Source organism: Zootoca vivipara, chromosome 3, assembly GCF_965207765.1.
Source record: "Zootoca vivipara chromosome 3, rZooViv2.hap1.1, whole genome shotgun sequence".
Taxonomy (NCBI): Eukaryota; Metazoa; Chordata; class Lepidosauria; order Squamata; family Lacertidae; genus Zootoca; species Zootoca vivipara.
Window position 1 is genome coordinate 9,621,257 of NC_142586.1, and position 13,554 is coordinate 9,634,810.

The 13,554-nt window shown below is 41.3% G+C and overlaps 1 protein-coding gene across 1 annotated transcript in view; it reads left to right on the top strand.

The window, feature by feature from the left end:
- The window catches only part of ETF1 (eukaryotic translation termination factor 1), a 28,415-nt gene extending 17,255 nt beyond the window's left edge, over positions 1–11,160 (top strand). Inside the window, exons 5-11 of the mRNA XM_035110163.3 lie at positions 2,402–2,540; positions 3,151–3,341; positions 4,172–4,301; positions 5,838–5,993; positions 6,426–6,490; positions 6,621–6,768; positions 9,300–11,160. Coding sequence (XP_034966054.1) covers positions 2,402–2,540; positions 3,151–3,341; positions 4,172–4,301; positions 5,838–5,993; positions 6,426–6,490; positions 6,621–6,768; positions 9,300–9,382 — 912 coding nt within the window. The 3' untranslated portion in view covers positions 9,383–11,160. The remainder of the gene's footprint in view (positions 1–2,401; positions 2,541–3,150; positions 3,342–4,171; positions 4,302–5,837; positions 5,994–6,425; positions 6,491–6,620; positions 6,769–9,299) is intronic.
- Positions 11,161–13,554: the final 2,394 nt, after the last annotated feature.

Genomic DNA, 13,554 nt, shown 5'->3' on the forward strand with positions numbered 1-13,554 from the left:
TTTCTAGCCAGAAAGTAAATTTGGCTCATGATAACTTTGCTCAGTTTGCAGTACACTCATGAATAGTTATTGTATATAATGTGTTGCTAACTAGATGTTAATCATAACAACTTATTTCTGAATTCAACATAAACTTGTGTAAAGGTAAAGGGACCCCTGACCATTAGGTCCAGTCGTGACCGACTCTGGGATTGCGGCGCTCATCTCACATTATTGGCTGAGGGAGTCGGCGCACAGCTTCCAGGTCATGTGGCCAGCATGACAAAGCCGCTTCTGGCAAACCAGAGCAGCACATGGAAATGCCGTTTACCTTCCCACCGGAACGGTACCTATTTATCTACTTGTACTTTGACGTGCTTCCGAACTGCTAGGTTGGCAGGAGCTGGGACCGAGCAACGGGAGCTCACCCCGTCACAGGGATTCAAACCGCCGACCTTCTGATCGGCAAGCCCTAGGCTCTGTGGTTTAACCCAGAGCGCCACCCGCGTGGGTTTTGAAGTATTTTACTTCAAACATGATTTCCTGTTTCTGTCCACATACAAAGATACTAAGCAAGGTTGTTTACTTATACACCAAGCGTACAGACCTTTCCAGAAACAAAGGCTGATAGCCATCACAAATGGTGGGATCCAAAGGTTCATTTTTGTCTGGAAGGTTGTAAATGTGATTGTGAACTGAGCAAATTGCAGACTTTTACGGAGCATAAAATGCCAGACCACACGAGTGATTTCAGTGGACTGTTCCAGTGGACTGCCCCCCCCCCCAAAAAAACCTGGAGTTGACCACTGTGATTTACTAGGCCTTACCTTCCACTTCAAACACATAATTATAGATAAAATGTGTGATAGCTATTGTGTTATTTCTTAGCCCAGAAACAATTCTGATTTATTGGCTAATTTTTCCAGGTAACCATGAGCTTGCCATGTCAGTGATGCCCAGATCAATTAATATTGGTGTACTGTGTTATGCTCAGTGTTAAAAACTGAGATAATGAAAGCTAGGAGCTAAATGGCACCTTAAACCTAGGTTATGGGCGCAACAATGGGATATCTAGGTGCACTTTTTGTATAAAAATAATACAAAGCGGAAAATGAATGAACTGCAGCTAAAATATTATGTTCATTTTTCACATGTCCTTCCCCTGCCCACCCCCTTAATATTCTTGAGAGGGTCTCTTCTCCAGTCTTCAGAGAATACGTGGAAGTGGGGAGGCAGAAAAGGGTCCTCCTTTCCTTCCACACTGCAATTTTAATCTTAAATCTTAGGCTCAGTACTGTGCCCGGAGCTCAGAAACTACCCTCGCTAATGAAATTCCCTGTTGCAAAATGCGCCTAGAACAATGGGAGTTACAAACACTGGTTATGCTCCTACTTTCCTGGGAGAAACACTGCATTAGTGTTGTGGGGAAGATGCAAAAACAGTTCCCACTCTCACTGTATATATTGGGAGAAATTCAACATTTTTCTGATCATTCCTTCAGCACAAGCATTTTGACTTGTGCTGAAGGATTGAAAGACTTGAACTTGCTTTTTCTGTATTGATCTAAATAAAACAGTAACTATGCTTATGGTTCCTTTTTAATATACATTTCTGGAAGGATTTTGCCAGTGTTACAGCCACCTGCATCTCAGAACATATTTGTAATGACCAGTTCTTTCATATAGTGTGCCAGTCAATGGAGTTGTGAAAGGCTTTTAATAGCTTAAATTGTTGCACACCCCTAACACTGTTTCTAGTCAGAAATGCTAAGCTGGCCACCTTGGGCTGGCCATTCCAGCCCAGTCATATTGCACCTGTGTTTGTTGCTGTCATGGTTCTTGAGCTTTGATGTTCCTGTTTGATGCTCACTTACTCAAACAATTGCTGATTGCCTTAGGTGAGCAATTAATTGCAGGGATGGCACAAAATGCAAGCTTCAGACTTTTATTGTGTATAACTAATACATTCTCCATCAAGCACCAGTTTGAGCTTTTTCTCTTTTGATGCTTGCTTTTCTTTTCCCTTCCACAAAATAATGCATGCTTTTTTGTGTAGAAGTGTTTTTATTGGGTTGCCCATTTGCTACTTACTGAAGCTGACTTCTGATTATTTCCCTTTGCTTAGCTTGCACATCATCATAATCAGAAATAACTTGCTCACAGTTCTCTCTCTAGCAAGCTTAAATGGATGCTGCACAGTGAACAGTGACATTACCAAATTCAAAAAGGCCCTAGATGAACATAATTAACTGTTTTTTACATGAGTTTGAAGCGAGTTGAGATAGATTCTCAGAGTCTAAAAGGGATAAAGGCATTCCTTCAGGAGAACATTCCTCCTCCTCGATTGATTGTACTGATGCAGACTTTCCATAACTATTGAATATCGTAAGTATAACACTGGCATCTGCTGCGTTGATTTTCAGGCCCTTACAGCACTACTGTCAGACGACAGCAAGTTTGGTTTTATTGTAATAGATGGTAGTGGTGCACTCTTCGGAACTCTTCAAGGAAACACCAGAGAGGTGCTGCACAAGTTCACAGTCGATCTCCCAAAGAAGCATGGTAATGTGTAAAAATAGCTCAAGAATTATTAATAGTAGATAAGACAAATCATGGCTTATCAAGGAAAGAGATGGTTGGGAACATTTGTAGGGAGCTCTGTCATGTCATTTGGAAGGAGGGATACCTAAATTACTGTTTTCTATGCTATTTGGGTAACTTGAATGTAGTAATACTGCAGATAGATACAGACCAGCATCCCATTGCTTAAAGGCTTTGTGATTTTGCAGAAAGCTGCCATTGCACTAATAAAGCAGTCAATTGACACAGCCAGTAATAGTGCTTTGTGCAGCAAATATGATCACTAAATAGGCTTGGTTTCATGGGATGAGCACTATCCACGATGTCCTCACACAATAATGCTGTTGTGGTAATTGCAGTTGAGTCATAATTTATAATAATGTGCCTTGAAACAAGTGTCTGTGAACATTAATATAGACATGTATTTTGTGTGAACTTGGTTATATGCTTTGACAAACATGTGGTCCAAGCACTTCAAAGTACATGAAAGAATTCTAAAACATTGGCTTAAAAAAAATGGGGGTGGGGGGGAAAACGCGGGGATGAAAACAACTTTCATTATTGCTGTGCTTTTACCTCTTGTCTCTCAAAGGAAGAGGAGGTCAGTCTGCCTTGCGTTTTGCTCGTTTGAGAATGGAGAAGCGGCACAACTATGTAAGGAAAGTAGCAGAAACGGCTGTACAGCTGTTCATTTCTGGCGACAAGGTGAACGTGGCTGGTCTCGTTTTAGCTGGGTCAGCTGACTTCAAAACTGAACTCAGTCAGTCAGACATGTTTGATCAGGTAAATGGGGATTTTGGATGATGAGAATTGCCCATTTGTAATGAGGGACTGCTTTCTGCTGTTGACTTGATACAGATTTTAATACTGGTTCTAATGTGATATTGGGCTTTACAGTTTTAATGATGATAATTATAATTATATATGAAAACTTCTCTGAGGTTATTGACAAAGAATAGTATAGAGATTTATTCAGTGAATACGTAAAATAACTCTGAGAAGAAGCTTGAAAGAGATGTGCAGGCGCTAATGTTCTATCATGTGACCATTGGAATCATTCAGATAGTTCTGTCTAGACCTGGGTGTTCACCAAATGCTACCCATGTATTTGCATTCTTTGCAAAATCAAGGGGGTTTGCAAATTTACTCTTGAAATGATAACAGAGTTATTTGCTACCCCTTTTTTGAGAGTGGGATTTCACTGCCTTCAAGGTGAAAGCCTGATATTAGTTACCCAGATTCTCCTGATTTTAGTATTGATAAAGTATGAGGCAACCTCATTTGTAACCAAAGGTTCTGTTAACTCCACAGTGTAAAACTTTATAGGCGTCTAACTTACTTTGGTGAACAACTTTCAAGCATTGGCCTGATTTCAAAAGCCCTTTGCAAGCTATTAGTTCAATTTCTGCTCTTGCCTCTCCCCCAGCAGTCCATTGGGCTAGAAGTAAAAAGAGAATGGGAAAACCACAGCTACTGGTTTTGACCCCAACAGCTGCTGGCTTCTGGCCCCCAACATATCACACCCAAGCGAATGCTGCCTTCATTCAACAGACATAATGGTTTCTCATGCCTGATGCAATGTGTCTTCTAACACCACATCTTTTTATTTATAGCGATTGCAGTCCAAAGTACTAAAGCTAGTTGACATCTCATATGGTGGTGAAAATGGATTCAATCAAGCAATTGAATTGTCAACTGAGGTCCTATCCAATGTGAAATTCATTCAAGAAAAGAAACTAATAGGTATGAACAAAATACTATAATCTGTTATCATAAGCTGACACTCAAGATGTTTGTAAAGCACAATTTTGGCAAGGGTGTATTGCCTAGTGGGTAGAGCAAGTGGCAGGCAATAGGTTCTTTAGGATCCCAGCGGATGGAAGGCTGGCAGACTGTTAGATAAAAAAGAAAGTGGTTTATTGATTAGCAAGTATTACAATACTACAAGACAGCACCTAATAAACAAAAGAAGTTGTCTAGCAGTTATATATCATACTAACCAGTTGCACTTAAGATACCAAGCCAGACATGCAAGAACAAAAATATATTGGGAGAAATAACTGCAAAGGTGAGGTTTGTGGTTCATGTCATTTGCTGCGGAGCCCCCCAGAAGCAGCAGATCCTTCCCTCAGTTCACTGACCATTCACTGGAAGAACTCAGTGCAAAGGCTCGCCAAGCCTCTGAAGTCAGGCGCTTAAATAGAGGCTTGCAACCATAGCAGGTCCTGTCTTATCTGTTGCAGTTGGCACAGTGTCCATCCTTCCTCTGTTCCCAGTGATGAATCAAAATTAATTGTCTGTTGTTGTTTTTGTTTGAATTTATATACTGCCCTATACCCGGAGGTCTCAGGGCAGTTCCATGGCTGGGCCAACTACGTGACCCTTAGTTGGTTCCTCCTCAGGCCAGCTGTCAAGTCCTCTGATGTATAACACATCTGATGCCTAGTTCTCATTAAATAATGAAGTGAGGGACAAGTCCTTATCTATATGATATATAGTCCTAATTATATTGACAGATAGTGATGTCTAGTGTCAATTCCTCAGCGTATAACTATTGTTAATCTAAACAAGCCAGCTTCATAAACCACTGTTTGAAATTGGCATGTTTCAAATAAACCACAGTTAAGACTCACCACAGTCATTCAGGTTTGAACGACCCGACAAGGTGTGTTAAAATGGAACACTTCTGAATTCCTCCTTGTAGCATTGCTGAAAGGGGCAGGGAGCAAGTGAGATTGATGCTTACTGAGACCCATTCTTGTCATGCTACCCTGTTTCTCCGAAAATAAGACATACCCATAAAATAAGCTGTAGTAGGATTTCTAAGCATTTGTGCAATATAAGCTATACCCCGAAAATAAGACATAGTGATAGGCGCGGTTCTGGAGGGCGCCAAGGAAGAGGCTAGGCTGGACATGTAATTAAAAATAAGACATCCCCTGAAAATAAGCCACCGTGGTTGGTTTTTTTTTTTTTGAGGAAAAATAAATATAAGACGGTGTCTTATTTTCGGAGAAACACTAAGCTATGGTTTAGCGTGACATCTGAACCAGGTCACAGGGTACATAACCTGATAACTATGAAAGTGTCAGTCAACTGTCCATGTACTGCCAAAGTAATTATCTTCCACCTTTCTGAACATAATCAACATTGTCTCCCTGATGTCACAGCAGCACGGTGATCTTCATGAAATTTAGTTGCTCTTGTGTTCCAGACTGCACTGATTAAAAATATGTATGACATGTTCATTTCCATCTCTCTTGTTTTCTTTCAATGTAGGCCGATACTTTGATGAGATCAGTCAGGACACAGGAAAATACTGTTTTGGTGTTGAAGACACTCTAAAAGCCTTAGAAATGGGAGCAGTAGAGATCCTGATAGTTTATGAGAACCTGGATATAATGAGATATGTTCTCCATTGCCAAGGCACAGAAGGTATGTAGCTCTCCCTACACAAATATTGGGATCTAAGGGAATAGGAATTGTATGTTAATATGGGTGAATCACACTGTAAAGCAGTTTGGCTCTTAGATGTGCTCACACTGATGGCATTTATGGACACAGCGAACATATACATTCTCTCCTTAAAGAAGATCGGTGGTCCAGACTTCTAGCCTGTAGCTTTCTTACACATCCCCCAATATTTTTTGGCCCTGCTTGCATTCTAGTTGCACCTTTTCTCCATAATGTTCTGAGTATGGTAACTGGGCTAAAAATGCCTCTCCACAAAAATTGATGTTCTAGTTCCCTGAGCTTAATATTTGGCTTTTCATTTCTCAGGTGCGTGTGCAATCTGATTGTCTTTGGGAATTTTTACTAATATGCCTCTTAATCTGCTTTCTCTCTCTCTTTCCCCGCTCACTACAGAGGAAAAGACTCTCTATCTGACACCAGAACAAGAAAAAGACAAATCTCACTTCACAGATAAAGAGGTATTTATGCAAAACGGCATCTTTTTCGTACGTTAGCTACAAAGCAACCTAAGACAGTTGGCATATTAGCTATTGATTGAAGTACAGGAAATAGACTTGCTTAGCGATTCTCTTCCATTTTCATCTTTAGACTGGACAGGAACACGAGCTGATAGAAAGCATGCCTCTGCTTGAGTGGTTTGCTAACAACTACAAGAAGTTTGGAGCCACGCTGGAGATCGTGACAGATAAGTCACAGGAAGGATCCCAGTTTGTGAAAGGATTTGGAGGAATTGGAGGTAATTGGAAAGGGGAAATGGCAGAGTGGTGTGTTTCTTGTAACCCACAATTGCAGCATCCTACATTACTTTAGTGAATTCTTACAACTGTTAAACATGATGATGATGATGATTATAATTATTCCCCGACCGGGCTAACACCAAATATATATTACAATAAAACGTAATGGAGGGAAGTTAATTAAAATACAGCTTAAAAATGCAGCCTCATTTTAGTAGTAGCCCATAAATCAAAACCATAAATGGAGGAAACATCAGATATTCACCTGAGCCAACTATCCATGCTAGTTCTACATGGGCCAGCAAAAAAAAAAACACCTAGGGAAAATTTATATACCAAATCATGTATGGTATAGTGAGTCTGAGCTGAAGGCCAGGCAGAACAACTCCGTCTTGCAGGCCCTGCAGAAAGATGTCAAATCCCGCAGGGCCCTGGTCTCTTGTGACAGAGCGTTCCACAAAGTTGGGCCCAGTGCTGAAAAGGCCCTGGCCCTAGTTGAGACCAATCTAACCTGGAGGCTCGGGACCTCCAGTGTTGTTATTTATGGACCTTAAGGTCCTCCGCGGGGCATACCAGGAGAGACGGTCCCATAGGTATGAGGGTCCTAGGCCGCATATAAGAATCAATCTATGTTTGAGGCAGTTGTAGTTCATGCTGCTGCTTTGTGATATCTCAAAGTGATAATAGAATAATGAGATTGCATATGTATAAAAACCAATTCAGATTCAATACAGATCTGCTGTATCTTTACATCCACCTTCTGTAGTGGATGCTTCCCATGGTCCTATCCCAAGACTGTTAACCAGCTTTTCGGAATAATCTTGGAGGAATTGCAGCATTTGGGGGAAGACCCTTTGCTTCCATTTAAGTGAAAATCCCTGGGACATAAGTCATAACCAGGAAAGGGGTATGGTTTTCCTTGGGGAAGCACAGAGGGAATCAGTTTACAAGTAACTCATCTTACAGAGAGAGAGTTCCCAATAGTGCATACACGGACACATTCTGTCAATATTTTATTTTTATTTTTTAGAAATAATTTTTATTCATTTTCCATTAACTTCATGTCTGAAAGTACATCATAATCAAATTACATTCATACGTAGAGCGATAAAACAAAAAGACAAAAAGAAGCCAAAAAAAAGACCTAAAAATGGCCGAAAAAGAAAATAAAAAAAGGAAAAGGAAAATACTGAACAACAACAACAAAAAACTTCTTACTTCATATCATTATCATAACAATTTGGACTTCCCCGACTCCCCCCACTCTGGGTTCCTTGTTAATTATCTCTGTCAATATTTTATAATTGGTGGAGAATAACTTAATGTGGTAATTTCCCAGCACTCTTGTTGGCTGCTGGTCAAGATTTAAAGGCTGGGTTTGTTTTTCGGGTTTTTTAAGTTACATTGCAGGTATGTACGAATCAAAAATTTCAAATGTGAAAAAAGAAAAGAAAAAAGATTAATAAAGCTTATACAAAAAAGAAAAAACGGGGGCTGCTTCGTTTGCACATACAGTATAGGCTTGTTCAATGTTGGCTTCTCTCACTACAGATAACAAGCTTTTTACTTCTCAGAATTGAACCCCAACTTCAGTTGGGTCAGCCTGTGAGTGCTTGCTTGTTCAGGCTGGAATAAGTCTTTACCACCTTCTCTGACTTTAGATTTGTCTTGTCAGTTAAATGCCTCACTTGAAGAATTCTCCTGACAGCTTATGCACTGGTCTCTTCCCACCTTGCAGTTGATATAGGCAAAAATCTGCCCTTATTCCCTTATTGGGTTCTCAATCGGTTGGAGAATATAACAGAGGCCAACCAGAGAAGTTTGAGAAGCAAAGCCTTTATTTCGCTGTTGCAACAGGGTCCTTCCTCTCACGCAGGAGAACAAGGAAGGAACCCCAAACAAAGGTGTCTTGCCCTTAAAAAGAAATTTGAAATTGGTTTCAGCCCACCCCCCAGAAGCATCATCCATATGTCACAGAAGGGGTGTAGCCCAAGACCCCCCTCCCTAGATTCATCATAGGTACATCATGAAAGGGGAGGTCTGGTGGCAGTAATCTGAGCAGTCTGGACCCTGCCCCCTGCCCCCAAAACCTAATCAACAAAAAAGAGAGAGATTTACATTTCCCGGTTTCCCAGCCAAGTTAATCACACCCTTTTGTCTGGCACCCAGGTATCAGGATGCCAGGGATTATCACTTTAATTCCTGAGACAATGAGAAGGTTCCCCCCACCCCCCTTCTTCCTTGCAGAGGAACACCTGGTCAGAGAGAGAGAGTCAAAATGGTGTCAGTCAGGCCTGTCTTCCTGTGCTGCTTCAGACATGTTTCTGTACATTCATGTACATGTTTTTATGAACAAGTGTGTGTGTGTATATATATATATATATATATATATATGTGACCTCAAAATTCTTATAACACAGTCTTTCCCAGAAATGGAATCAATAGAGGTGGGAAGGAAACGTGTAGTCTTCTTTCGACTCCGGGGTACAAAGTGCTTGTAACATCTTCCTTCTAACGTTTATTTCCAAAGGTATCTTGCGGTACCGAGTGGACTTCCAGGGAATGGAATACCAAGGAGGAGACGATGAATTTTTTGACCTTGATGACTACTAGGTAGTCGACCTGGGTCTGGCAAAACGTGCCTCACCCCTCCAGCATCCAACCCAAGGAGAAAGCTTGCGATGGAATACAAAACAGATCCCTGCCTTAGAATTGGAGTTTTTCCAGAACTTTATCCAGAACACCGGGTTTAAAAGAAGAAGAAAGAAGCAAACCCTACTGATTTGTCATGGTGTCAGTACAGCAGCAATCTACTAAGTTTCTATAATGCCATTTTGGACTAATTTAAAAAAAAAAATCCCAGTTTTTACTTTTACTTAATGGTGAAATTGGTTGCTCTTGTATTTTATGAAAATGATTTTTTTAACCTTCATGCTACATTAACTGCTGTAAAACCTTCGTTTGAAAAATTAATGGATTATACTGGTTTGTTTCTTAAATTGATTGGAGGCAATTAAGTCGCTGCGTTTTGCAGTGAGATGACCCATTTACATGGCGTTCTTGGTTTAGACTGCGGAAGAAGAACCTTAGGAGGTGCACCCGTTGCTCTTGGTCTACAGTGGTGGAAGTAACAGGAATTGAACCCTTATGGCATGCCAGCTTTAAAGGTGCGATTTGTAAATTCAGACAGTCTGGGAGCTCCACCCCTTTTAAACTTAGACTGCAAAAGCACTGCTTGTAACAATCAAGAAGTATGTTTCATTTGTGGCAATCGAAATGCCAGGGTCTCGGCAGGCTTGATTGGGATTATGAGTCTTGTGGCCTTCACTCTTCCCTCTTGTCAGTCAATAAACAGTTTCCACAAGCAAGCTAATGCTTCTTATGCTTGGTTCTATTCTTTACTAGGGTTTGGGAGGTGTTTTTTAAGTTCTGCTTTGGGACTGCATAAGCTGCCTTGGTGTGAGTTAACATCAAAATTTCACAAACTGCTTTAAATGCAAGTAGCTAGCAAAATGTGACTGATGTCACCCTTGGCACTGGGGGCTGTGAAGCATCTGTAGAAATTAGCAAGTTCTCTCTCATTATAGAAGCTTGGCGCCAAAGGTTCACTTTAAACACTGTGGGATTGCTCACGCAAGGCAGTTAGCTCACTTTCCCGAATCCCCCTGGGACTGTCTGGTTTTCTAAAGGATACTCTGATATTTTAGTGCCTAGCTGTGTTCACATTTTCCTCTTGTCATTCATGTATTGGTAAAACTCCCCAGCTGGCAAACTTTGCATATCGTTCCGATAATCCTGTCTCACTTGAACTGGAGGGAGGGTTTGTCTTAACGTAAACCTCCTCACAGTGTATACTTAAAAAGAGGTCCAAAATGACTTTCTGTCAATGTGAGCAATAGAATTTGTATCTTTTTATAACTCCGCAAGCAGGCAGTGTGTGTGATTGTCCACAAGAAGTGTTTACGTAGGGTGAAGTCTCTTCCAGAAGCAGTACACTTTGATTTTGCCATTGTAAATGGGTCTGCTGTGACATGACAAGAGCAGAAAAATTGGGTGTAAATTTACATTTTTGAATATACTGCTTGTTTCACATTTAGGGTATGCAGCTCCTTTTTTTGTAGTTTTATTTTTACTATTTAAGTTTGGAAATGATGCCAAATTTTTGTATCTCTTTAATCAATGTGTTATATCTGGTGATATATATTGCATTATATATTGATGTGTATATCAATATATACCGATATGTATTACACTTACACAAACACATTAAAAGGGTGAGAATCCTAGCCTTTTGCATACTACATAGCCTCTTCAGAGAGCTCCCAAGCAGTGATATCTTGGTGTTGTGATGTACAGAAATGGAGAAGAGTATTAAACCATATTTAAGAATATACCCTGGATTTCTGATTTTATTTGACTCTGGGAAGGATTGCAATATTGAGTTACTATGAACCAAACAGTAAGATTTTCTAACGGTGGGCTAGTGCCTGATACTAAACAATTGCACCAGCGTATCTGGTAATAGGTCAGTGGTGCCTTTGGCACAGTGTTTCCCAAACTTGGGTCTCAAGCTGGTTTTTTTGGACAATTCCCATCATCGACCACTGGTCCTTCTAGCTAGGGATGATGGGAGTTGTAGTCCCAAAACTGCCGTAGGCCCAAGTTTGGGAAACACTGCTTTAACACACCAACATATTGTTGCTACCTAAGTGGACACCACTACCAGCTGGATTTTAAACATATATTGGCTGGTTAGTCTTCCAAACCAAACTACTGCCTCAGAATACATCGATGCCAAAATGGGCTCTGACCCAGAAAAGCTATACATTTGTTAGCCTTTAAGGTGCCATAAGCAACTTGCAAGATTTTGTAGCAACTGGCTGGCACACAACGACTCCTTTTTTCATTGGTCTCAGATGTGTCTGTAGCTGTCACAGCAATGATTTGCACAAGCTCTTTTAATCAATACCATTCTGTTCTCTAGGTCATGTTGACACATTCCTCTCGGATGCCCTGCTTGATAGCAGTTTGGTACAGAATTGCCGCAGTATTCGTCCAGCAGCATGAGAATTAAAAGACATAATTTAGCTTGAGACACAAACACAATCCGGCTTGACATTTTTCTATGGCTGTAAGGTCCCTACCAGACACACTTGACAAGCAGTAATTGCTAGGGGACCCTGACTGATCATATAAGCCATAGGTAGGCAAACTAAGGCCTGGGGGCCGGATTCGGCCCAATCGCCTTTTAAATCTGGCCCGCGGACAGTCCGGGAATCAGTGTTTTTTAACATGAGTAGAATGTGTGCTTTTATTTAAAATGCATCTCTGGGTTATTTGTGGGGCATAGGAATTCGTTCATTTCCCTCCCCCCCAAAAATATATATATAGTCCGTCCGCAACCCACACACAAGGTCTGAGGGACAGTGGACCAGCCCCCTGCTGAAAAAGTTTGCTGACCCCTGATATAAGTAGTCCCAAGTCCCGCAGGATCTTGTGTGTCTTGGCCTAAAATAGAATGAACTCTGCCAAGAACCCAGCAAAGAAGTCTCAATATAGAACAGGGATGGCTGATCTTTAGATATTGCTAGCCAACTCCCACTGCTCCTTGCCATTGACCATGCATGTTGGGGTGCCAATGAGCCACAGAGTAGCTACCCCTGGTATAGAAGAGCCCTCCTTGAGCTTTGCAGAGCTGTTTACTGGCAGAGGAAGACCCAAGGCCAGTTGGAATCAAGTCCCTGGATAGCTCAGTTGGTTAGAGCATGGTGCTGATAATGCCAAAGTTGCAGGGTTGGTCCCCGGACAGCTGTATATTCCTGCATTGCAAGGGGGTTGGACTAGATGATCCTCAGAGTCTTACAATTCTATGACTACGACTTTGCAAAGTCAGAAGCCAACCCTGATCTCCGAAACGATGTGCAAGCTCAAACGTCACAAAACCACTAGGTGGCACAAGTAGATGAGGGAAACCCAAGCCACATAGTACAGGATAACAAAAGTTTTGGTTTGGGTTTTAGTTTACCCGTGTCCCCCATTGCTCTGCAGCACCTTTCCTCTCCCCAAACTGATTTGAGAGGGATTCTGGAATGATCTGAGCTAGAAGGGGATGTTGGCAGAAAACACCTCTCTTTCCCTGAACAGAAAACCAACCAGATCTGAGGTATAGCCATCATGATGAGCAGCTTCTTGCCGCAGGGGCACTTTTTAACAAGTCATTTCTGAAAGACTGAACACCTCCACCATGTTATCCTGCAACTGGTGTCCTCCATTCATGTAACTGAAATAAGGTTGCTCTCTTTCCTTCTGCCTTTGTCATCACCTTAGTTTAGGCCAGGCATGTCCAAAGTCCGTTTCGGGGTCTAACCCAGCCCGCCGGTCGATTTAATCCGCTCCCCGTGGCAGTATATGACCTGGTATATACTGCTCCCCGTGGCAGTATATGACCCAGGTTAAAATCCTTTTAAAAAGCTCAGCAAATTCAATCCTAAAAATAAAAGAAAAAGCTCAACAGCTTTGGGCTTGAATCCTTAAAAAAGCTCAAGAACTTCAATCCTAAAAAAGCTCAACAACTCACGCATGTTCACTTCATCAAATCTGGCCCTTTTTGAAAAAAAGTTTGGGCACCCCTGGTTTAGGCTGATTGGAAGAGCATGCAAGCTTTTGAATTTCACAGAATAGAAATTTCAGGGGGAATGGGAAGGGAGCCAAATCTTTGGCCTTTCAAAGCTGATCTATATATATATTTTAAAAATCATTGCTGATAACAACCTGTTTATTTTGCA